Source organism: Rattus rattus, chromosome 5 (genome assembly GCF_011064425.1).
Source record: "Rattus rattus isolate New Zealand chromosome 5, Rrattus_CSIRO_v1, whole genome shotgun sequence".
Taxonomy (NCBI): Eukaryota; Metazoa; Chordata; class Mammalia; order Rodentia; family Muridae; genus Rattus; species Rattus rattus.
The window spans coordinates 158362951-158388455 of NC_046158.1; the positions used below are offsets into that span (position 1 = coordinate 158362951).

At 42.8% G+C, this 25505-nt stretch overlaps 1 protein-coding gene across 1 annotated transcript in view; it reads right to left on the reverse strand.

Moving 5' to 3' along the window:
• Positions 1 to 25126, reverse strand: part of Gmeb2 (glucocorticoid modulatory element binding protein 2) — a 39518-nt gene extending 14392 nt beyond the window's left edge. Inside the window, exons 1-4 of the mRNA XM_032904970.1 lie at positions 24444 to 25126; positions 13459 to 13631; positions 1319 to 1416; positions 498 to 625 (exon numbers count right to left, since the gene is read on the reverse strand). Of these exons, the coding sequence (XP_032760861.1) occupies positions 498 to 625; positions 1319 to 1416; positions 13459 to 13589 (357 nt within the window). The 5' untranslated portion in view covers positions 13590 to 13631; positions 24444 to 25126. The remainder of the gene's footprint in view (positions 1 to 497; positions 626 to 1318; positions 1417 to 13458; positions 13632 to 24443) is intronic.
• Between the last annotated feature and the right edge of the window lie 379 nt (positions 25127 to 25505).

Sequence of the window (25505 nt, forward strand, 5' to 3'; positions counted from 1 at the left end):
CTTTATGAATACACCTTAGCGAGCTGTTTCAATATAAGATGAGTTTAGGTAATAACCTACCATGTTGCCAGAAAGGAAATACCTTTCCCACTCAACATTCCCTAGCTATTAAAAGAGTTTCTTCAGAGTTCACTTTAGTCTGTCAAATAAAGCCACTTGCAACTCAGAGGCCATAACTTCTACCAAATACCTAACAAAAATAACTGTACTTAATATAAATAAGAAAAGTGACAAGAACTACATTGTCATAAACTTATCCTCCTTCCAATTAAGTATTTCTTCTTACTAACCTGTCTCTGTTGCTTCACCTCAGCCAAAATTACTCTCGCTTTTCCTCACTACACTCATCAGTCCCGGAGATTATCTGCTGGGCCTCCTCTGTCTCCCCAGGCCCATGAGATTCAGCCTCCAGAGGAGTCCAGTGTAGGCGGATGCCACCCCCAACCCCCAGGCAGGAGGAAGTGCAGGTAAAGGTGTGCGCCTCACCTGACCCTCACCTGAACACATTTCACATTGATTCCAGGGCACACAAACTTCCTCCAGATGAGGTTAGCTCTGCTGTCTCCGCAAGTGATGGGGTACACAATTTCAGCCTCTAAGTTCTCCCCCTCTTCAGCCATCTTCACTTCTCACAGACACATGGACAAGAGAAAGTAGAAACAGAAAATCAGTTATAAACTTTCCAGAGCATTTCCTACAAATGTGGGAAGCAACTACCAACCTGGAAACAACCTGAGAGCCAAGAAGGCCTGAAACAGAGCCCACAAGTAGGGGTTCCCATCAATCTCAAGGAGAATTTCAAATGAATTCACAAAACAGACTTAACTAGCTATCAATAACTTAACCACAATATTAATATAAACTCATTAAACAATGTTCAATTAAAGAACCATGTTAGAAGACAAATCAAGCTATAGTTGAGACACTGTTAGAGAAACAAGTCTTAGGTATCCCAACTCTTTAATCTGGATAACACAAGGGTTCACAGATATTAAAAGAACACCTCCAATCACTGACTGGTACTCAGAGGAAACAGGGAGGAGATAGTAGCAAGACAACAAATTCAAAAGAGAAAAAATGCTACAAGATTTGGGGTGACTCTTCTTTCTTTTTTCCATCAGTGGCTGGTTGAAGTAGCTCTTATTTCAGATGCAATGTGATCCTCCCTCTTAAGAAGAGGCAGGACCTGAGAACAGCCCAAACAAGGGCCTAGCTTGCCTTGGCTGCATCTCAATTGCTGGACTGTCCTGCAACCAACCGAGTAGGCAGAAGGCAGCTTCCCACCTAATACAGCTTCCCAGCCAATAGGGTTTCCTACCTAACACGGCTTCCTTGAGCTGTGAGGAGGCTGTAAAGGCAGCAGCAGCTGCAGCTGCTGCATTTTCTGTTTCCATGTTATCTTCTGTCAAATCACCCCTGGTAGACAGAGAAAAAGAATATCAGAATCACCAAGTGCACACTTTGTAGCCTCTAGCATACCTACAGTGTGGAAGGATGACAGTCAGTATTGACACACCAATTATACTTTTCTTTTTTAAGATTTATTTACTTATATGTGAGTAAACCGTTGATGTGTTCAGGCACACCAGAAGAGGGCACTGGATCCCATTACAGATGGTTGTGAGCCACCATGTGGTTGCTGGGAATTGAACTCAGGACCTCTGAAAGAGCATGCTGTCAGTGCTCTTAACCACTGAGCCATCTCTCTAGCTCCCAATTATACTTTTCTAACTTCATTCAGAAATCATGGTGGCTATATAGTCAGAGGAGAGTACAGACAAATGCCTATGTCACCCTCAGGAGAATAGATAACTTGCATTATCTGTTCCATTTTTGTTTTCCTCCAGTGCCCAGAATGGCATGGACAAGCAAATCCAATGTGAGGAACTTACAGAAGCAACAAATGCTTATGTGGGAATTCAAAGCCCTTCTTTATCTCCTTAATCAAGTTTTCTACTTCCAATATAATGACTTCATATTGTTACCAAAGTTGCTAAAAATATAAAATTTATACAGCTTTAGAAATCAAACTGTTTTGAGCTATATACTCAGAAAACACAAAATTTTTGAAAAAAAAAATTATCTTGACCAACCCTTACCTTATACCAAAATAAATTATAAACAAACCAAAAGCAAAGGCAAAAGGTGAAACCACATATTACTGAAAAAAATTTTAAAAGGAGAAAATTAGTAGTAGTTATAAAGTGATAACTGTTTCTCTAATATACAAAATCCAAAATCACAAAAAGGATACCTTTAGATTAAAAATTCAAAACACTGGATTTACTCAGTGGTAGAGCGCTTACCTAGGAAGCAAGGCCCTGAGTTGGTCCCCAGCTCAAAAAAAGAACAAAAAAAAAAAAAAAAAAAAATTCAAAACACTCGAGGATGCCTCCCAGCTCAGAGTACCTACCTAACTAATATGTACAAACACCTGGATTTGATTTTCCAGTAACACATAAAACTGGGCAGAAGGCAAAGGAACCAGAAATTGAAGGTCATCCTCAAAAATACAGTAAATTTGAGGCTAGCCTGGGCTACAAGATCCTATTTCAAAATAAACAATCAAAAATAGAAGCCAGGGCCAGTGAGATAGCTCAGCAGGTAAAAGTCTTCTGACCTCCATATGTGCACTCTGTGTGTGTGTGTGTGTGTGTGTGTGTGTGTGTGTGTGTGTGTGTGTGTGTGTAGGGGCATCACTTTAAGTTCCAGAGAAGCCTAGTCTACTTGGCTTATCTAGGGTTACATATCAAGACCCCACCTCAAATGTCCTCCAAAATTAAAAAGAAATTAACAAATAAAATTAGGAGCTAGAGATATGGCTCAAAAGTTAAGAGTACTTGCTACTTTTACAGAGGACCTTGGTTCAATCCCAGCACCCATATAGTAGTTCACAACTACCTATTACTTAAGTTCTAGGGGCTCCAGTGTCCTCTTCTGACCTTACTGGCACTGCATGCACATGATACACTAGAATACATGCAGGCAAAGAAAAGACACGCATATACACATACAATAAGAATGTAAGACTGGGGGTTGGGATTTAGCTCATAAGGCCCTGGGTTGGTCCCCAGCTCTGAAAAAAAAAAAAAAAAAAAAAAAAAAAAAAAGAATGTAAGACTGTCTCTGTTCTGTTTTGAGACAGGATCTCACTACGAGGCTTTGCCCGGCTCACAGAGATCCACCTTCCTCTGTCCCCCAAATGCTGAGATTAAAGGTATATGTCATTACACTCCATAAATAAATAAATACATAAATAAATAAGATTAAGATCTTAGATTGGTGAGAAAGTCTGATGACCCGAGTTCAATCCCTAGAACCTATATAAAAGTAAAAGAAGAACCAATTACTCCAAGTTGCTCTCTGACTTCCACACAAATACCATGGCACACTCACAATAAATTAAAAACAAAACAACAAAAAACCCTTTTACTATGGGGGGAAAAGACACCAAAAAAAGTTTTTTTGGTTGGTTTTTTTCTTTTTGAGACAGGGTTTCTCTGTGTCCTGGCTGTCCTGGAACTCACTCTCTAGACCAGGATAGCCTCCACTCAGAGATCCACCTGGTAGTGGGCGTCACTGTTTTTCAGCCATGGTGAGCAGAATATTGTGGTGAACAGACATAAGCGGGCAAAGTTGCTTCCTGGGCTGGGATTAACGGTGTGCACCTCTACCACCCAGCCTTATAAACAACTTTTTAAGAGAGAACTCGAGAACAGTTGGAGGGCAATCTACCGAAGGCCAAGATCAGAGTCATCAGAAACCTGTGAGGAGATTGTTTCTAATTCCTAAGAAATGCAAATTAAAGAAAATGGTGAGGGCTGGGATGTTCAGTGGTAGAGTGTTTACCTAGTGTTACCAAGGACGTGGGTTCAATCTCCGGCACTGGGAGTAAAATGAGTGAAAAAGCACTTTCACCTAGATGGTCCAAAGATGTATCTATCACTAAGATATTTGTGGGAAAAGGTTGATGGGCTGATAGTACAGGAGTGGAATGGCAGCATCTCAACATAGCTAGAAACATGTCATGATTTAGCTATTGACGGCTTTGTTCCCAGTAGAGCTGTATTCAGAGCTGGAACTTTTGGGAGAAGTGACTGGATCATGAAAGCTCTGACTTTATCAATTGATTAATCACTTGATGGATGATAATACGATGGCATTATTAAGAGGTAGTGGAAAGTAAAAGTCTAATTTAGAAAAGTAGATCATTAGGAGTATAGTCTAGAAGGATGTAGCCGATCCCTAGATCTTCCTGTCATTTTCTGTCTCCTAGCTGCCAGGGATGAGCAACTTTGCCCTGTCGAGTACATTTACCACAATATTCCACCTCACCATGGCTGAAAAACAATGAAGCTCACTATCCTGCTCTGAAACCACTGAAATCATAAACTCAAATCACCTCTTTTCCCTTTTAAACTGTTTCTCTCAGGTATTTGTTACAGTGAGGAAAAACTGACTAACAAGTAGTAGTAGTATCCCTCTCCCCCAACTAAAAACCCATGTGAGGGCACTTTGTCTATTACTTACAAAATACATGCCCTCTGACCTAGTATCCCCACTACTAGGAATCAGTTCTACCCAGTATTTCTACTTAGATCTGTGCGGAGCCAATGCAAACTGCCTCAACCAGGAACCTTATCTATTCTGGAAACTGGGAGGCTATTCGGACAATCTTGGGAAAGTCTAGTATGACAGTGTTCATGACAACTGAATGTGGAGTATATGCACCTATCTGTACAGTTTCATTTGACATACACACCCTAACCCTAACCCTAACCCTAACCCTAACCCTAACCCTAACCCTAACCCTAACCCTAACCCTAACCCTAACCCTATCAGGACTAGCTGTGGGCATTCTTTTTATTCCCTTGATTTCCTTTATGACAGAGGTCTTGTAAGTGCTAGATCTCAGAAAGGGGACACAGAGCTCACAAATTTCCACAGTTCACCATAATCTACAGAAACAAGGACATGGGCCAACAAATTGAGTCAAGCTAGAGACAGTATCTGTCTGGCATGAAGCCAGGACTCAAAGGGTAATTTTTCAGCAGAATCTCAAAAGACTGTGAATCAGCCACGGAGAAGTGGCTTGCTTAGCACTCAAAGTGGGCTGTGGGCCCATGGGTTTCCTCCTGAGGCAGGGAATTGGGAGGTACCTCCAGCAGGGCCAAGGTTGGGGAAGACCTTTGGATCTTTAAACAGTGCACAGATATATCAGGTTCACATATTATAGAGGGCATTCTGGCAATAGAGTAAAGAACAGGTTTTAGGGGTGGGAAACAGGCTAAGAAAACACTTATGGGCAGGAAAAAGAACCTCAGCAGCAGGAAAGACTGAAGAACAAGGGACAAAAGCCAAGGACCATGGTACCAATAAAAGAAGACCTGAAGGGCTGGAGAGATGGCTCAGCAGTTAAGAGCACTGACTACTCTTCCAGAGGTCCTGAGTTCAAATCCCAGCAACCACGTGGTGGCTCACAACCATCTGTAATAGGATCTGATGCCCTCTTCTGGTGTGTCTGAAGATAGCCACAGTGTACTCACATAAAAAAAGAAGAAGAAGAAGAAGACCTGAAGATAGGCTGTCTTAAGACTGCAGCACAAGAGTTAGTCCATGGTCCTGGGAAAAGAGTAAAGCGGAGTATGACAGAAAAAGTAACTGTGGGATACCCAGATAGAATCTGGTTAGGAGACTGCCAAGTGTCCACTCACAGAACCAGCACACAAATGCCTAGGCCCCTGGAGGCTTAAGAATACGCACAGGGAAACCTGCTTACAGGTCATACCTAGAAGCATCTTTCTCATAGCCCTGCAGCCAGGGCCCCTCATGGGCAGCCTTTATCCTACCTCCCAAGTGCTGGCTGTTATTAAAAGTGTGTACCACCATACCATGTTTGAGTTTACTGTGTTTAGGTTTTGTGCTGCTTGTTTTTTGAGACAGGCTCTCACTGTATCACTGTGTAGCCCTAGCTAGCCTGGAACTCAGAAGCCCATCTGCCTCTGCCTCTCAACTGCAGTTATTAATCAAGGTCTGAGCCGCACCAGGCAGTTTACTACCTCTGAACTTCACATGATCACAGATGTGCCTTCTCTTGGTCTTCTTTTCTTTACTAACAGGTCTGTGGCATCCAGGGCTACTAGCAAGGCTGTGTAGCCTTCTCTCCTGTGGCTAGATGGTGTTCAGTCTACAAAATGTCCACAATCATTACCCAAGCGATGGGCAATTTTCTAAGCAAGTCTGCAATTCATCAGAGGTCAGTACTTGGCACAGACAAAGGATTCCTCAGTCAGAGCTTTTGTGAATAAGAGGGTCTTGGACAGCCTGCCCAGGGGTTAAGAGCTGCTGCTCTTCCAGTGAACCTGTGTTCAATCCCAAACACCCACAGGGAGTTCAAAGCTGTCTGTAATTCCAGTTCCACAAGATTCAACACTCCCCTCTGGCGTTCTACCCAAAAGGCACCCAAGTGGTACAAAGATATATATGCAGGCAAAACAGTCATATAAATATAAATATCCAAATGAAAATGAATAAGAGGGTCCCCAGGAAGATAAGGAAAACAAAGATAGTGTGGGATACAGAGGATTCCTGGGAACAGTAGTTAAGGCCTAAGGCTAGGGTACCAATGTTTGGCAGCATCAGATATCCAGGCCCTGGAAATGCTGCCTACAATAGTAACACAGTGTGAATAACAACATGTGGCTAGAAAACACTCTCAGACTTACCAGCCAATCCCAGGAAGGGCAATGGGTATCAAGAACAGGAAGAGGAGGCTACTCAGGTGGCAGTGGTGGTGTATGCCTTTAATCCTAAGAGGCAGAGGTAGGGTAGATGGATCTCTATGAATTTGAGGCCAGCCTGGTCTACAGAGTGAGTTCCAGAGCAGCCAAGGCTACACAGAGAAACCCTGTCTCAAAAAACAAAACAAAACAACTCACAAGCTACTCACTATGGAGAAAAAAGAACCCAGAGCCCTGTCATGCATACAAGGGCACACTTGCCCACTGAGAGAGACCTCATGGTTAAAGTCCTACCACAGCCTACAGCCTGACCACTCCCCTCACAGATTTATGTACCAGGTACTTATTCCACATTAGCATCTAGAAAGCTCAGGAAATAGTCCCTGAACATCAGGCAAAACTGTCCTAAGGACTTAACCTGACCTCTCCTGTGGAGATTTGATGATATTAAGTCAGCTAACTACTTCCCAGTCCTCAAGGTTTATTTTCCCTTGAACCAGTGTTGAATGAGTGTTGAATAGAAATACAAACTTGAAATCTAACTTTTGAGACACATTAAGAATGACTCCTAATTAATAATGGTGCACATCATATTAATGCACCAGCACTCAGGAGGCAGAGGGAGGCAGAGCTCTGTGAGTCCAGGCCAGCCTGATTTACATAGAGAGTTCTAGGCCAGCCAGGACTATTTAGAAAAGTGATTCTCAATCTTCCTAATTCTGAAACACTTTAACATAGTTCCTCAGTTGTGGTGACCCCCCCATAAAACTATTTTCAGTACTACCTCATAACTAGTTTTTCTAGTTATGAATTATAATGTAAATATCTGATATGTAGGATATCTGATATACAACGCCTGGGAAAGGATCATTCGACTCCCAAAAGAGTCTCAACCCACAAGTTCAGAACCACTGATTTAGATAGACCTTGTCTCCAAACATCAACAACAACAATGAATTACTCTGATCTGAATAGTAATAGTAGGAACACCAGGACTCCAAGAAGTCTGCAGGAACTTGGAAAGGAAGCCATCCTCCCTCCTCAGCCAGAACTTTGGATAAAGCAAGGACAATGACAGAACCAAAATTACACCTTGTCCAAAACAAATTCTTCCAAGGAAGGAAGTCAGGAGCAGGGGTGGGGAAAAAAATACCCCAAACCTTTAGTTGTGCTATTTAGGAAGAGTCGTAGAAAACCCACTATGTCATTAGCAAACAATGGGCCAGCATTAGATGGAGATGGCTGAGGAAACTGAAGTGAAGGTCAAGAGGGGACAGACCTCCATGGATGTGGACAGTCCCTCTGCAGCACAACTTGTAAGACTGTCTCCCCAGCTCTCAGCAAAGATGCTAACGAACTGGCATTTCTGTCCACATTGCATAAAAAGGTACATTTTTCCTAAACATGTGAACTCCTGGCCTTCTGTTGGGAATTGTTCTCTTTACTGCAGGAGGCAGACTTTGCTACAACATGGGGGTAGGCAGGAACAATTCTGCCAGGCTTTCTAAGTAAAGAATACTCCCAGGGCTCCCCAAACCAGGAAGGAAATTGGTTCCCACAAAGAGATAAGTAGTCTCTACTTCACATCTTTCTGTTTTCTTTTCTTTTCTTCTCTTTGTTCCCCATCCTTCAGGATATGCTTGCTTTGGTGGCTGCATCAGTTCTTCCAGAGGAGGAATTCATAGCCTCTTTTGTTCTGCAGAAAGAACTGGCTGGCCATTGGGGCAACATGCTGCAACCCTCGTACTAAGGCCACAGACAGAAGAGTTCTTTTTTTTTTTTTAAAGATTTATTTATTTATTATATATAAGTACACTGTAGCTGTCTTCAGACACACCAGAAGAGGGGCATCAGATCCTATTACAGATGGTTGTGAGTCACCATGTGGTTGCTGGGAATTGAACTCAGGACCTCTGGAAGAGCAGTCAGTGCTCTTAACCACTGAGCCATCTCTCCAGTCCCAGAAGAGTTTTTTTTTTTTTTTTTTTTCGGAGCTGGGGACCCAACCCAGGGCCTTGCACTTCCTAGGCAAGTGCTCTACCTCTGAGCCAAATCCCCAACCCCCCAGAAGAATTTTTATCCTTCATGATTTTTGCCATCAATCAAAGGGAATCATTTATTATCCTCCCACTTAACATTAGGCAAACTGATCAATTTACTAATGGGATGGAAAAGACTCTACAATTCCCAGTCCTAACTAGTAGAACCTTCCACAGTGAAGACAAACTCAGACAGTTATCTTGAAATGTGATAGTCATAAGCAGAACCTGTGCTTTAGTTATGGAATGAGGTAACCCAGACAAAGCCAACCTGAGTTCCAAGAAACCAAAACCTATTGGTTACTCTAGTCCATGATGTTCTGTGATGGTCTATCATATAATTTCTATAGCTAAGATAGTAATAATATCAGAGTTGGAACTTATGTTTCTCCCTAAACAGCATAGAAGGCTGGGACAAAAGGAGACACTAACTACTAGGCCTCATGGTAGAGGAAAGAAACCTCGATCTTAGCGATTTAGAAGGTGAAAAGCTTGATTAGTGTGTGACTTTCACAAGGAACATCTTGGGCAAAAATGTATACAGGGACTATAGGGATTGAACTATTTCATACCTCCAACCATCAAAGGTTTAGGGCAAACCAAAATTGTGTGTCTGTAAGAGCTTCTACTTTGTTCTCCAAAATTCAAGGAAGTACCAGGCCAAAGGCTCTGACAACCTTCAGGACCTCCTCAGAAAAGCAGACAGAGGCCCACCTAAAAGAACTCATCACATGGCTTTCGAACAGGCTTGCCCCACAACTCTCCCAACTGTTCATGCTGAGTACAGGGAGAGGAAGTGTGCTGGCTAGTTTTATGTCAAATTGATACAACCTAGAGCCATTTAAGAAGAGGAAACTTCAATTAAGAAAATGTCCCCACCAGACTGGCCTTTGGGAAAGCCTGTACACATTTTCTTGATTGATAAATGATATGGGAGGGCCCAGCTCACTGTAGGCAGTGCCACCCCTAGACTGGGTGGCCCTGGTGCTATAAGAAGGCAAGCTGAGCAAACCATAAGGAATTGAGTTAGTAAGCAGCACTTCTCCATAGCCTCTAGTTCAGTTCCTACCTCCAGGTTCCAATTTTGAGGTTCCTGCCTTGATTCCTCTGGATGCTGAACTATAAAATAGAACATAAAATAAAACCTTTTCTCCCCATGTTGGTTTTGGTTATGGTGTTTTATCACAGCAATAGAAATCTTAAGACAGGAAGTTACTATGTTTTTAATTCTCAGGACTATGATCAAAAGGCATTTAAACCACACAGTCCTCAAATTACCTATGAAGCCAAGACCCCGAGGCCTGGTACTATATGTAGCTGGACATGGTACTAAGAACCCTTGGGAGAGTGGAAGAATGACTTGTCAAGGAGATGGTGTCAGAATTTAGGAGCAGCCATGGTATCTTTGTAAAAGTTGGGTATCAAGTGTCCCACTAAAAGGCTTATGTGTTGGGGACATCCTTAACTTATGACACTATTTTGGGAGGCTGAAATTACCTGAACAAAGTAGGTCATTGGAGGGAAGCCGTTGGAAATTTCTTATCCCTAGTCCCTTCCCATCTTGCTTTCATGTTCCTCTTTCTTATCTTCCCATCCTCCATGAAGCAAGTAGCCTTTGCTTCTACATGTTCCCAAACCATGGTGTTCAGCCAAGTAGTAGGAGTCAAGTAACAATGTATTGGCTGAACTCTCTGAAACCATGAGACAAAGTAAACCTTCTTCCCTTGAGCTATTTCTGTCAAGTATTTGCCACAATGACAATAAAATTAATGATCCACAACTTTCCTGGTCCTGAGAGTAGTCTTGGTTCACCCTGAGCTTGTGAATGGTTATGCAATTTGCTCTAGTTGTTGGGAAATGAGAACACACAAGACATGAAATCATGAAGGAAAGTCCAGACCACCTAGTTGGAATATTTAGAGAGGCTGGCAGACATAGGGAAGCCCTCACTACAGCTATCAAAATAGTAGCCTGTCAATGAGCATGGTTGAAGCCATCTTTACTAACCAACACATCCCAACACATGAGAGTGTACACAGTTAGCCTAAACCATAAAACCAGAAACAAATAAAAGAATTACATGAAATAATAACATTTACATATTAACCCCTGAATTTTGAGGTCTTTTTCTTCCTTCGGCTCTTGCCCACTTCTTTCCCACTACTATACAGCCTACAGTGGCCTAGAACTCATAATCCTTCCACCTTACCTTAGTCTCCTAAGCAAAAGGATTATATCATGAGCTACCATATCTAACCTATGGTAGTTTCTTACTTAGCAAAAGAAATTAGCACACTGGGTAATTTCTTACCCAGCATAAACAAAGAACTGACCAATCACACTCCTCTACTTCTCATTACTGTTGAACAGTTACTATAAAGTCCGTGGTGCATGCTGACCCTTGGCATCCTGGGAGAGCTGCTTACAGAGTTACTACAGCAAAGCTGGCCTCCAGAAATCACCTTTTTAATGAAGACAACACAAAATGCCCAGCTGCTAGAGAATTCTGCTAGCTAACACTCCCATATCTAGTATAGCCCTAGAAGTTGATCTCTCTTACAAGATGGTAAGATACCCACAAGAAATAGTCTAACCCCACATTGTGTGAAATACCCCAAGAAGACAGACAGTACTCAGCTATGCTTGGTGGTGTCTGTTTTTCATCACTCAGGTGGTAAGGCAGGACAGTCCCCTTTCATTCCAGGCCAGTCTGGATTACACATTGAGCTCCAGGATATACTACAGAATGAGTCCCTAGAAAGTGGGCAGAGGGGAGGAGAAAGATAATATTGAAGAGTCTCTGATGTGCAACTGAAACCCTCCAGTAGTGGTTCACCAAAATGCTGGACTTCATCTGGGAAGACGATCATGAGTCTGGCCCTCCTCATCTCCCTCTGAAAGCTTGGGTGATACCAGAGCTATGAAGGATGGCAGTTGAACCCCTTAATAGTGACCCTAGGGCAGAAAGCAGAAGCCACGTGGCCTTTTCTAATCCAGTGTCACTTCTACAACACTTTACCACAGGTTACCCCAAATCTGAGGAGAAAGGCTGGGTATGACTTTTGGATAAGGGTATGCAAAGGTCAGTGGGAAGTGTCGGAAAATACAGTATGCCCAAAACATGTACATAGAGAACATCTAACCCAAATACTCAGTGGGCCAGGTAAGGTAGCACTTCAATTTCAGTACATGGGAGGCAGAGGCAATCAGATCTCTGTGAGTTTAAGGCCAATCTGATTACAGAGTTTTCCAGGACAGTCAAAGCTATAGAAAACCTGTCTCAAAAATAAATAAATAAATAAATAAATAAATAAATAAATAAATAAATAAGAAAGGAAGAAAGAAAAGAAGAGAAGACTCAGTGGAAAATGTGCCACTGGGGGTGTGTGTGTGTGTGTGTGTGTGTGTGTGTGTGTGTGTGTGTGTCCTACTTTATCAATAGGATCTTATACTATGTCAACAAAGCAGGAAGGTTCACACATTAATTCAACTCACAACCACCCAAAAGCAGCCCTGCACACCTGCTTCCTGCCTGAGGAGGAAGGCAGTGTCAGAACTCCCAAGCTGGTAGCAAGACATACCTATGAAGAAGACACAGTCTCCTCAAAACACAGGGTACAGGGCAAGTAGCAATAATTGATATTCACGCTTCCTCTTAAAAATTCACTGTCAACATGTTAGTGAGCCAAAAGCTTACCTAAGGCTCTAGGAAACGTCAAGTTCAGTCTGATAATACCACACACAAGATGCAGAAGACAAGACAAAAGCCCAGGGACCAAGTCTCTCAGAGAAAGAACAGTAAGTCCCACAGCCTCCAGCTCTGCCCTCATCCTACCCCCTTGTCAGGGGCAGGAACTGTTTGTCTCCCTCCCCACAATTCTGTCTATAAATGACAAAAGGAAGATTAAATTGGTAAGTGTGAGCCAGGTGTGGTAGTAGCAGCACATGCCCTTTATCCCAGCACTAAGGAGGCAGAGGCAGGTGGCTCTCTGAGTTCCTGGTCTACAGAATAAGTTCTAGGCTGGCAAGGACTACACAGAAACCCTGAACCGTCCCCCACCCCCACCCCAAATAGTTTGGTTAGATGTGATTTTTTTTTAGCCAATTAATGCTCAATAATAACATCTAGAACAAAAGGTGATAAAGAAAATATTTAGTTCCCATTGTTTCATTTATCAAAAGAGGTATCACTAAGAGATTTAGAGCCATATTGCAGAGATGGGCTATCACCCTAGAATCTCTGTTGAGCCTGTTGCTTGGCATACTTTATACATCACCTTTGTACCTAAAATATGCTGGGTTCAATCTTAGGACCTTAGATATAAAGAAATCTTGAGCTCTTGCTCTCTTGCTCCTCTCTTGCTCTTGCCTTCCTGTCCCCATTCCCTCCCCCAACTCTCTCCACGTGCTCATGGCCAGCCCCTACTCCTCTACTCCTCTTCTTCTCTACTCTTCTCTCTCTGCCCTTCTCTGCCCCTACTACCCTTTTAACTTCCCTCCTCATGCACTGAATAAACTCTAGTCTACTGAGAGAGACAGACAGACAGACAGAGAGAGAGAGAGAGAGAGAGACAGAGAGAGACAAGAGACAGAGACAGAGACATCTTGAATCTCACCCCTACACCTGGCATACCAAGCTGTACCGCTATAACCTGGCAAGACCAAGGCTTAACTCTTACCCATGAGGAGCTAGGTTCGTTGTTACGAGCACTGTCTTCACCTCCTCTACACCACTGCCATCAACTGCAGTGTCTGGAGTTGTCACAACCACTACTTCCTCCATGTGGACGCTGACATCTGGAGTTGCCATGGCTCAGAGGTCAACAGTGTCACTTCTCCAGAGTCTGAAGTCCTGGAGTAAACAAAGCAGGACACAGGTTATAGGGTCATTTCCACACTGGTACAACAGAATAGTCAAGGGCTGAGGTACAGCTTAATGGCAGAGCACTGTCTACTAACACCATCATATGCACCAAATTCAGAATGGACGCCTTCCTCACTAGAGGACTCTGTCTCAAGGGCCTGGAAATACACCATACTCTATGCCAGGCCCAGGATGGACCAAGTCCTGAAATGTTGGGGTATGTAAAGAGGACAAAAAAAGAGGCCCTGGGGGTTGGGGATTTAGCTCAGTGGTAGAGCACTTGCCTAACAAGCACGAGGCCCTGGGTTCGGTCCCCAGCTCCGAAAAAAAAAAGAAGCCGTGGAGTCAGAGTGGGACATGGTATAGACAGGAAAAAACATACAGACAGGATTGTACACAGCTACACGGGATCCTGAGATGTTGTATATGTGGACCTAACCCTACATGGCAAAAACAGTGGCTTTGAGTACTGACATACAGGGCACATTGCTGTGATGGTTAAAATCTATAATGAATCACCTGTGAGATAGGCCTCTGCCCATGCCTAATATAGGCTTATCCTGATTACCTTAGTTGATATGAGAAGACCCATTTCAATGATAGATGGGACTATCCTCTACTGTGTAAGTAGAGAAGGGAGCTAAGAGGCACACATGCATTTGTTGCTTTTTCCTTGTGCCCAGACACTTTAAGCTCCTACTGCCTCGATCTTCTTACCACGATGAACTGATTGTACTTTGAGCTGTGACCTGGAATAAATTTTTTCTTGCTTAAATTGCTTTTGCCAAGGTATTTTATCACAGCAACAAACAAAACAAAAAACAGACAAAAAAACAAACAAACAAAAAATGTAAGACAACCACAGTTAGGCTTCAGTCTGGGCCATGGACAGTATTCACAGGGCTGGTACAGAGACTCTGAAAATGGAGCTGTCCACAGCATGCTGGAGTAAAGGCAAACACTCCTTAGCCAGGTGGCACACACCTGTAACATGGGTCTTCAGGAGGCTAAAGCAAAGAGGATGCCAAGATTGAGGAGAGCATGCATTACAGAAGGAGATCCTGTCCCAGTCAGGGTTTGCCAGATGGCTCAGAGTAAAACTCATCTTTACTAACAACACTGACAGCCTAAATTCCATCTCTGAGAGCTACCTTAGGAGAGAACTGACACAAGTTATCCTCTGATGACCATACATGCACTATAAAATGTACATGTACGTGTGCATGAACACTCACAATCAATCAATCAATCAATCAATCAATCAATCAATGCAATTTTTTAAAGGTTTACAATACACCATTTGGCCTGCCCAACTAGGTCCAGCCACTACTTCAGGAAAATGTTTGTGCTTTGTGAGACTAAACCAACACCAACTTCATACAGTAACATTAAAAGTATACAGATATAATTTACAACTTCTTGATAGCTGAGCACAGTGGGCATGCCTTTAATCCTAGCTCTGGGCACAAAACAGAGCTCTGGGCACAAAACAGAAGTTATCACAAGTCAAAATTCTGAGAATAAAACATAAGCAGAACTGTAAATACTTAAGTGTAGAATGCTTTCTTAGTATACTCAAGGCCCAGGGTCCAATCTCAGCCCCACCCAAAAAGTAAGTGTGTGTTTAAAATTTAAAAAAAAAATCAATAAAAAAAATAAAGTAAATAAAATAAAACAACACTGGATGGGATCCATGATAGCATGGAGACAACAGAAGAAGCCAGGGACATAACACAAAGCCTTGGAAATTATCCAGTCTGAGCACCAGGGAACAGGCTGGAAAGCAGGCTCAACTGAGCTTCACGAAGGTGCACCAAGACCATATGGTAATGTGTCTGTCACTGGAGTCCTAGAGCACAGAAAAAAAATGCATTATGCTGAAAAAAATACTTTAAGATACATTTGCTAAAAGTAGCCAGGCATAGTCATGAACATTTACACACTTGTAACCTCAGCACTCAAGAAGAAAAGGCATGGGGTTGGGGATTTAGCTCAGTGGTAGAGTGCTTGCCTAGGAAGCACAAGGCCCTGGGTTCGGTCCCCAGCTCCGAAAAAAAAGAACCAAAAAAAAAAAAAAGAAGAAGGAGAAAAGGCATGAAGTTTTACCACAAATTCAAGGCCAGTTGAGTGACAGATCAAAATTCTGCCTTAAAGAAAAAACAAAGAATTGCTAGATGTTGCCCAAATTTATTGAAAGATAAATATGTACTCCTAGAAGCTTGGCGAACCTTCATGGGCATATCCCAGTCAGAATCAAGCTGAAAATATAAAAAAAATCTTCAAATATCAAGTAAAAAGTACATCTTATCGTATGGTAACTGGAGTTCTCACAAGAAACTACAAGGGCTACAAGGTAAAGAACAATTTATTTTCTTTTTGGTTCTAGAGAACAAACCCAGGGCCTTCTGTATGCCCTCCTTCTACTTTTTAAAAAAGACATTTATTTTTACTTTAGTTTATGAGTATTTTGCTTGCAAGTATGTATATGCATCACAGGGGTGCCTGGGGCTCAAAGAGGTAGAAGACAGCATCAGATTCCCAGGAACTGGGGTGACAAGTGGTCATAGGCTACAGTGTGGTTGCTAGAAGTCAAACCCAGGGCTCTGGAAATGAAGCAAGTGCTCTTAAGCCTGAGCTGTCTTTCCAGCTCCTTGTTTTTACTTTTTGAGACAAGGTCTCACTAAATTGGCCAGGCTGGCTTTGAACTTGCAATTTTCCTACCTTTGCCTCCAGAATTGCTGGAATTATAGGCAGTGCCACTAGACACTACAAAGAATATTTTTAGTGTGCTAAAGAAAGTAACTGGCCAGCCAGGTATGATGGTTCATATCTGTAATCCCAACATTCTCAAGATGAAGGCAAGGGGATTACCATGAGTTCTAGGCCAGCCTAGAACTAGGCCAGCTACAAGGTAAGATCATGTCTCAAAAAAAAAAAATAGGAAAAAGGAAGTAAGGACAGACAGATGGATAGATGAATGGACAGGCTACCTACCCAAACATGTATAGCAGGGCCAGCCAGGGGCTCAGCAAGTAAAGGTACAACCAAGCCTGGTGATGGGAGTTGGAGACCTAGTACCTGAGTGATGGAAGAAAAGAACCGGTTTCCTCAAGTTGTCATCTGACTTTAGCACAAGTACTGAGGTCTATGCACACATGTGCCAGAGATAGGTTTAATTAGTAAAGTTCCTGCCTAACACATACAAAGTCCTAGATTTGGTTCCCAGCACCTCATAAATTAGATATGGTAGCACATGCCTGTGTAATCATGGCACTCAGGAAGTAGAGAGGCAGAAAGATAATAAGTTCAAGACCAGATTCATGAGACCTCAGCTCAAAATGGAAAAAAAAAAAAGCATAAGCCAGCTCTAGAGGTCCTAGCAGGCTAATGTAGAACTGCTTGAGTTCAGGAGATGTGAGAAAAGCCTGGGTAACAGAAAGAGACCTGGTTTTGTGGAAAATCAAACCAAATTATTGTATTATAACTGAAAGCAAAAATTGTTCAACATTGTCTGGTATGCAAATATATAGAGAGGAACTACTATCAAAGGGTGGGGATACACCACAAAAGGGGTAGGGAAGGACTGTTCTGTATAGTAACCTTTTGTCATTCTTTGCTATGGTAACACATCCTTTTAGGTAAACTGTGAAAAATGCAGGTGTATAGAAATTCTTTATATTCCAAACAGTGGAACATTATTCAAAAATGAAAAAATAAGCTCTCAAAGGGTTAGAGCTGAAGGGCATGAAACAAGCAAAAGCACATGTTCCTCAGTGAAAGAAGCCACGTCTTGTAGGATTCTCCTCCTGACACTAGGGAAAGGTACACTATGGAAACAATAGTTGCCAGGCGGGGGAGAGAGATGAACAATGGAGCAGAGGCTCTCTTGGGTATTGAAGTTATTCTTCACTATACTATACGGGCAGGCCATGTAATCATGTGTCATTGAGCCCTACTGTAAACTGTGGATACTGAGTGACAGATCAGTGTAGGCTTATCACCTACAGCATAGATTCTGTGGAATTTCCCAGTAACAGAATCTGGGGAAAGGGGAAGAACATATGGGAATTGTTACTATGACAAACTTCTTACCGCTATGATAATAAAAACAACTAATTTGGTTCATAATTTGAGGGTACAGTCCGTCATGGTAAGGAAGCCAAGCATGAGGCAGCTGCATTCCAGTCAGAGGTGAGAAAAATGGTGGTGCTCTGCTCCCTTTCTCCTTTTTTTAGTCTAGGACCCCAACCCATGAAACGGTGCCACCCACAGTTACAGTGGGTCTTCCCACCTCAACCTAAGTTTCCCTCCAGAGGTTGGCTCCCTAAGTAATTCTAGATCCTATCAAGTTGATATTAACCACCAAAGGAAATTCTGTGTCTTCCTCTCAAATTTGCAGTAATCCTACACTGCCCTAAAAATTAAGCTACTAATTTTTAAAAACTGAGAGGTGAATAGAAAATAAGAATGTATAAAGAATAATAATAAAACAAACTATCCAACTTCAAGAGTGAGTAAAAGACTAGATTAAACATGTTTTCATGGAGATATAAGGATGGGAAATAAACATATAAAATATTCAGCATGGGCTAGGAATGAAACTTTACTGGTAAAGTGCTTTCTTTCCTAAATTATACAAAGTCCTGGGCTCCATCTCTAGCACAGCATAGAACTGAGTGTGGTGTACTGGTGTACATCTGTAATCCAGCACAAGGAAGCAGAGGCAAGAGGATCAGAAAAAACAGAAGTTCAAGGTCATTGAAACCTAGAAAGCAAGTTCCAGGTCAGCCTAGGATGCAGGAGATTGTGTCAGAAGGGAAGAAAGAAAGAGGTGTAAGGAGAGAGAAAAAGAGAGAGAGGAAGTGTCATGGTTTGCATATGCTTGGCTCAGGGAGTGGCACTATTTGAAGGCCTTGTTGGAATAGATGTGTCACTGAGGGTATGAGCTTTAAGACCCTCATCCTAGCTGCCTTGAAGTCAGTATTCTGCTAGCAGCATTCGGATGAAGATGCAGAACTCTCCTGCACCATGCCTGCCTGGATGCCGCCATGTTCCCACCTTGATGATAATGAACTGAACCTCTGAACCTGTAAGCCAGACCCAATTAAATGGTGTCCTTTATAAGACTTGCCTTGGTCATGGTGTCTATTCACAGCAGTAAAACCCTAAGTCAAGAAGGAAGGAAGGGGTTGGGGATTTCAGTGGTAGAGTGCTTGTTTTGGCGCAAGGCCCTGGGTTGGTCCCCAGCTCGAAAAAAAAAAAAAAAAAAAAAAAAAAAAAAAAAAAAGGAAAAGGAAGGGAGGGGAGGGGAGGAAGGGGGGGAGGGAGGGAGGGAGGAGGGAACGAGAACTCAACAACAGGTGGCGGGAAAATGTTTGCTAAAGCCTTGATGATGTGTTTCCACTACCTACAAAATGGTCTGAAAAAAGGCAATGTCAATGAGAGTTGAAGAGATAGTTCAGCCATTAAGAATACTTGCTGTTCTTGCAGAAAACTTGAGTTCAGTTTCTAGCACCCATATCAACTGCCTGTACTCCAGTTCTAGGTAAATCTGACACCCTCTTCTGGCCTCCTCAGGCAGCTATATGTACGGGGTGAACATATATACAATCATGTGTACACCCACAAAAATTTAGAAAAAAACAAGTTGATAATTCTAAGTTTAGAACAATCGAGGAAATGGAAGAACTGAAATTCTTATAACTTTTCTCCCCTAAAAGACTTAAATGGTCCTATTACTCTGAAAACGAGTTTGTTATTTCTTATAGTTAAATGTACTCTTACTTGACATGAAAGAAACTATATGCAAATGACAGAAAAGTCAAATTTGTGAACAGAATATAAAACAAAGAGTTCACTGAAGACAAGGTAAGGGAAGTGGAAACTTACTGTTTAATGGTAAAAGGTTTAATATGGGATTTTTAAAAAGTTCTGGAAATGATAGATGGATAGATGGATGGATGGGTGGATGGATAAACAGATAATGTATTTTGTCAAAGTAAAAATCTTGGAGCTTCTTTTTTTGGGTGGTGGCCACTTGTCTCTGCCTCCCTAAGTGTTGGGATTAAAGGCATGCACCACCACTGCCTAGGTAATAAAAGCTTTTTATTTATGGAGCCTGTAAGATTGTTCAGTGGATAACAACATTTACTACACAATCCTGATCATCTGAGTTTGATTTTCAGTTCCCACAGTGGAAGGAGAGAATCAATTCCCAAAAGATGTCCTTTGACTTAAACATGCACACCATGGCATGCATTAACATACTACACTTGATACACAACAATAATAATAAAAATAAAAAGGGTTCCTGGTAGGTAGACCATGCTCCAGTGGATAGCCCATATCCAGAAGTATATGGATGGCATAAACTGGAGTCAATGGGTTATTAATATTTTTAAAAAGGGAGGACAGGGGCTGGGGATTTGTGGGGTTGGGGCATAAAGGCCCTTTAGCTCCCCAGCTGGAGGACAGTGTGGGTTGGGGATTTAGCTCAGTGGTAGAGAGCTTGCCTAGCAAGTGCAAGGCCCTGGGTTCAGTCCCCAGTTCCGGAAAAAAAAAAAAAAAAAGCAAAGTGCTTGCTATTGGGCTGGAGAGATGGCTCAGCTGCTAAGAGCACTGACTGCTCTTCCAGAGGTTCTGAGTTCAAATCCCAGCAACCACAGGGTGGCTCACAACCATCTGTAATGGGATCTGATGCCCTCTTCTGGTGTGTCTGAAGACAACTACAGTGTACTCACATACATTAAATAAATAAATCTTTAAAAAAAAAAAAAGGACAGTGAATAGGGATGGTAGAAAAACAGGAATAAATTCTAGGAGAATTTAGGGTGAATAGTGATCAAAATACAGTGTATAAAATTCTCAAAGATTTATTTTTTTTAATTTGTTTGTTTGGAGATGGGGTTTCTCTGTGTAGCTCTGGCTATCCTGGACTCACTCTGGAGACCAGACTGCTCAGAGATCCACCTGCCTCTGACTCACAGTGCTAGAATTAAAGGTGTGCACCATCACACTAGGCTCAGACTTTTTTTTTTTGGTTCTTTTTTTTCGGAGCTGGGGACCGAACCCAGGGTCTTGCGCTTCCTAGGCAAGCGCTCTACCACTGAGCTAAATCCCCAACCCCAGAACTTTTTTTTAAAACAAGTTTATTATTTATATGTGTGTGAGAGTACATGATTGTGTCATAGAACATTGAGGTCAGAGAACAACTTGGTGGAAATAATTTTCTCTTTTCACTTTGAGGGTTCTAGAGAACCAAACTCATGTTGTCAGGCTTAGCAGTAAGAGCCCTTGCCCAGTGATACCTGGCCTCAGAAATTTTTCTTCTTTTTAAGACAACATCTCACTATTTAGCCCCTGCTAACCTGGATAGAACTTCCTAGATGGAACTTACTATATAGAACAAGGTGGCCTTGAACTCTCAGAGATCTGCCTGCCTCTGCCTCTCCAGTACAGGGAATAAGGTGTGTGTGCTATCATGCCTGGCTCAGAAGTTGATTTTTTATCGTAATAATTGTTAATGATTGGTACTCACCAGCAGCAACTATGTAGCAGTTCTCAAACAGACTCACTTTCACGATCACACTCTAACCTCTAAGCCTTTGGTGACAGAACCAACTAACCAAACAGCCAGCAACAACACATCCCCTAAGAGAGCTCAAATTCTTTGTTAAATCATATATCCAACCCTTATGTCCACAACACTATATTTTAGAGAGAGAGGATCTTGGTATGTTAGCCAAAGTAATTTTGCACTTGTGATCCTCCTGCCTCAGCCTTTTGAATGCTGGAATTACTGATGTGCATCACCACCACACCTGGCTCCAAACCTCAGCAACTGAAGGTGCTAATGAACTTCTGCTAGAAAGAATAGTGCAAAGCTTTCAGAGTCCCTGCAATTACCACCTAAACACGCCAACCAGTGATCTTGTGTCTGGGCGGAACCTGGGTCTCTGGAGGATTCCCAAGGTCCAAAGAGAAGTAAAGATTGACTTCTGGGTTACTAATCATCAACAACATCCAGTCCCTGTAGTACCCCTAACCCAAAGACCCAAGAAACCAGGAAATATAAGCTGACTAAAATCAAGGATGGTCGCATGGAAACCTTGACAAAGAAGCAAAAGAAACTAGAGGCCATTTTCCAAAATAATCACAAGCTGGTAAGAATGAGTCTTACCAGAGGATTTGTTTGAGTTAAAGTAAGAAGGAAAATAATCTAGAGCTAAATCCACAAGGAAATACATGGATTTTACTACAGAGAACACACTGAACACACTGAACACACACCTAGGGTATATCTTTTGCTGTTTGGGGGAAAACAGAGAACACCAGTGCAGGAACTGTGTGCCTTCCACTTTGTATCAAAACAGGGTCTCTTTGTTGTTCACAGCTTCATATGCTAGGCTGCAGAGCCCGTGAGCTTCTTAGGATTCTCCTGTCTCTAGCCTATTTCCCAGTAATTGGGCTAGGATTACAGACATTCCTGCTACATGTCCAGCTTTTATGTGAGTTCTGAGAATTTGAATTTATGTTCTCATACCTGCAAACCGAGCATGCTTACTCACTGAGCCATTTCCCCAGCCCTAACAGAATACAGTTAAGCATGGGATAGTGTTAGAAACCACAAATAAGGCAGTACTTCTTTCTTGATTAAAAGGTATAAAAATGAGCAATAGAAGAAAAACAAACAAAAAAAAAGAACAAAGGAATGAAAAAGAAGTACTAAAACAAGAAACAAGTTTTCAAAATTCAGTGGCAGAGTACTTGTCAAGTCTGTATTAACCCCAACACTGAGAAAAAAATTCAAAATATTCTTGAATACAACATTTTTTACTATTTACTACTCCAACATAAATCTGGAAACTATCCAACTGATAGTTTAAGATCCATTAAGTCAAGGTAGGAGTCTCCATTGTGAACATTTCCAGCTATGAGTTTCCAGAAATCCCCATCTACAGGTTAGGCCAATTCAGATCTGCAAAGATAATCTTCAAATGCTTCTCAGGCAGAAAAGCTACAAGGAATTCATGTACATTGGCAGATACCCTATTTCTGAAAGTTTTTCACTAATGAAGTGTTTGAGAGTTAGGCTTCAAAGACCTTTAAACATGTCTCAACAAACATTTTAAATTTCACTTTAATAAAAGTATTGCATTGAGCCAGGTGGTGGTAGTGCATGCCTTTAATCCCAGTTCTTACTAGGTAGAGGTAGGTGGATCTATGGGTTCAAGGGCAGCCTACAGAGTGAGTACCATGAGAGCCAGGGCTATACAGAGAAACCCTGTCTTAATAAAACAAAAAATAAAAAATTGCACTGACCTAGACATAGTGGAACATACCTATAATCCCTTGCTACAAGTTTCGAGTCAGTCAAGTCTACATAGTTGCATAATCCTATCTCAAAGCAAACATATATATACACACACACACACATATGTTGTAATTTCAGCACTTGGAAGACAAGCAAGAGGAATGTTGATATGGTTACGTTAATACTATCCTGGAGCTGGGCACGGTAGTACATGTCTTTAATTTAACAGCATAGAGAAGGCAGAGAGGCAGGTAAAAATCTGTTAGTTTTGAGGCCAGTCTGGTCTACATAGTGAGTTCCAGGCCAGCCAGGACACAGAGACCCTATCTAAAAAAAAAAAAAAAAAAAAAAAAAAAGTCCTGGGTTGGTTGCAGGCCAGTCTTAAGATTCTTTTTTTTTTTTTTCTTAACCCTGTATGTCTTTAGACCAGGCTGACCTTGAACTAAAAAGCCCATCTGCATCTGCCTCCCACATGCTGGAATTATGTACCCAGTCTTAGACTGTCTAGGAAGGCAGGGAGAAGGAAAGAAATGCAGGGACCAGTAAACCTGACCATATGTCAGGCCCAATCCATGAGTTTAGCAAGATGTGTTTGTTCTTTGCCCTCTCTACTCTATGTCCAAGTGATATGTATGTATGTGTACTCCAGGATGTCTTCCCAGAAAGTTTTACATACTTCCTATGAAGAAACAAACTAAACAGGCAGTCATGTTATCAATTTAATTTTAACTCATTAAGAATGATGAAACTGTTGCGTTTGAAATGTTTGCAAGAAAGAGAACTTTGGCTCAGCAGTGAAGCTACCAACTAAATACCTAAAAAAATGTAACAAATCGTGACTAAAATTGGGCCAAACGATTCGGTTCCCAGCAATAAGATTACCCATTCAATTCAATATAATTTCCACCAACCACCCAGTTCTACACATGGGTTCCCATCAACTCAGTTCCCACCGACAGGTCCTCACTGACATGGTTCCACTGATGATGAGCCTATCTTTATCATCCTGGCCCCTACGCAAGGGTCTCTGTCAATACCGGTCCCACCAAAGGGTCTACGCCGGTATGAATTCCCACTCATGAGTCAGTCATTCCCAATCTTTCCATCCTCCCCCAGGAACCCGATCCATTTGGTGCCCACCGACGGGTCCCAAACAACACCACTCCCGCCTAACCGCTCCCCACTCCACCAGCCCCCTTCCGCCTTGGCTTTCACTGACGATCCGACCCTGCCTCTGGCAAAGCCAAGATGGAGGCCGGAAGCGAGCCCGCCGCGAACCCTCCCGCCAGGCGCCCGCGCCCGCCCGCCAGCCTGACGCCGCCGCGCCTGACGCCGCCGCCGCCCTCGCGCGCCCGCCGCCCCTCCCCGGCCTCCCCTCCCCGCCGTAACGTCCTGACGCTCCGCAGGGACCCCTGACTGGACGGCGGCGCGTGAGCGGCGCGAGAAGCCTCGCCGCGGGGGTGCGCGGGCGCGCCGATGCCGCTTACCTGGGCCCACACGGGCCTGCTCCGGCGCCCGGCTGTGACGGGTGCGGCGGCGGCTGGTGGTGGTGGCGGCCGCAGCTTTCGCTCCTTGTTGGGGATTCGGCGGCGGCGGCGGCGGCGGCGGCGGCTCGGGCGCGCGCTTCCTAGTGACGCAACACCGAGGCCGCGCACGCACGGTCCGGGCGGGCCTGGAGACTTATTTGGCGCCCAGCGCGGAAGCGAACGGCGTGGTGAGATAGTACCCACTTAGGGCTCTTGTGCGCCTGCGCATGTGGCCTTGCGTGTCTGTCCAATGGTTAGGTGTTCTATGGTTCAAGCCCACATTTGTAGTTCTATTATGGGCTCCACCCATACAAGGTGTGTGCTCTGCAACCCAGCCTTGGCCTTGCTGCGACAGACACTGTCCTAGAACTCATTTGCGGACATTCTTAACCATTTCGAACAGAATCATGTTTTCTAAAATTGAAGGCTTTGCGAATTTGCTTTCCCAACCTACTCAGTGCGGAGCGGCGTTTTCACGCGGTTGACCTACTGACATTGCAGCGGGTAGTCCAATATGATTTAAACTTATTTATTTTTAACGGACTCGTAATGTAGATCAGGCTGACACGGAACTCAGAGACTTCTTCCTGCCTTCCCAGTTCTGAGATTAAAGGTGTGTGTCACCATGCCCGACCCATTATTTAAAGTTTTAAATGAAAGTTAAAAGTTAAGTGTCAGGGGTTGGGGATTTCGCTCAGTGGTAGAACGCTTGCCGAGCAGGCGCAAGGCCCTGGGTTCGGTCCCCAGCTCTGAAAAAAAAAAGAAAAGAGAGAAAAAAAAAAAAGTTAAGTGTCTTGGAGCCTTAAAAGTCTCATAGAGGGTCTTGGGTGCCCGAAGAATTGCTTCTTTTATTTTTCTAACTTGTAGGGAAAGGTCGAGTATTTAAGGTCTCTGGATTTTCCAGAACATAAGCTTCTGTCAGCCAACATTAAATTCCTTACATTTGAGATCCAAAGACAAGCAGTTCTTGTGTGAGTTTAAAGATAACAGCATCAGGGTTGTCGAAATGAGACTTGTTTATCT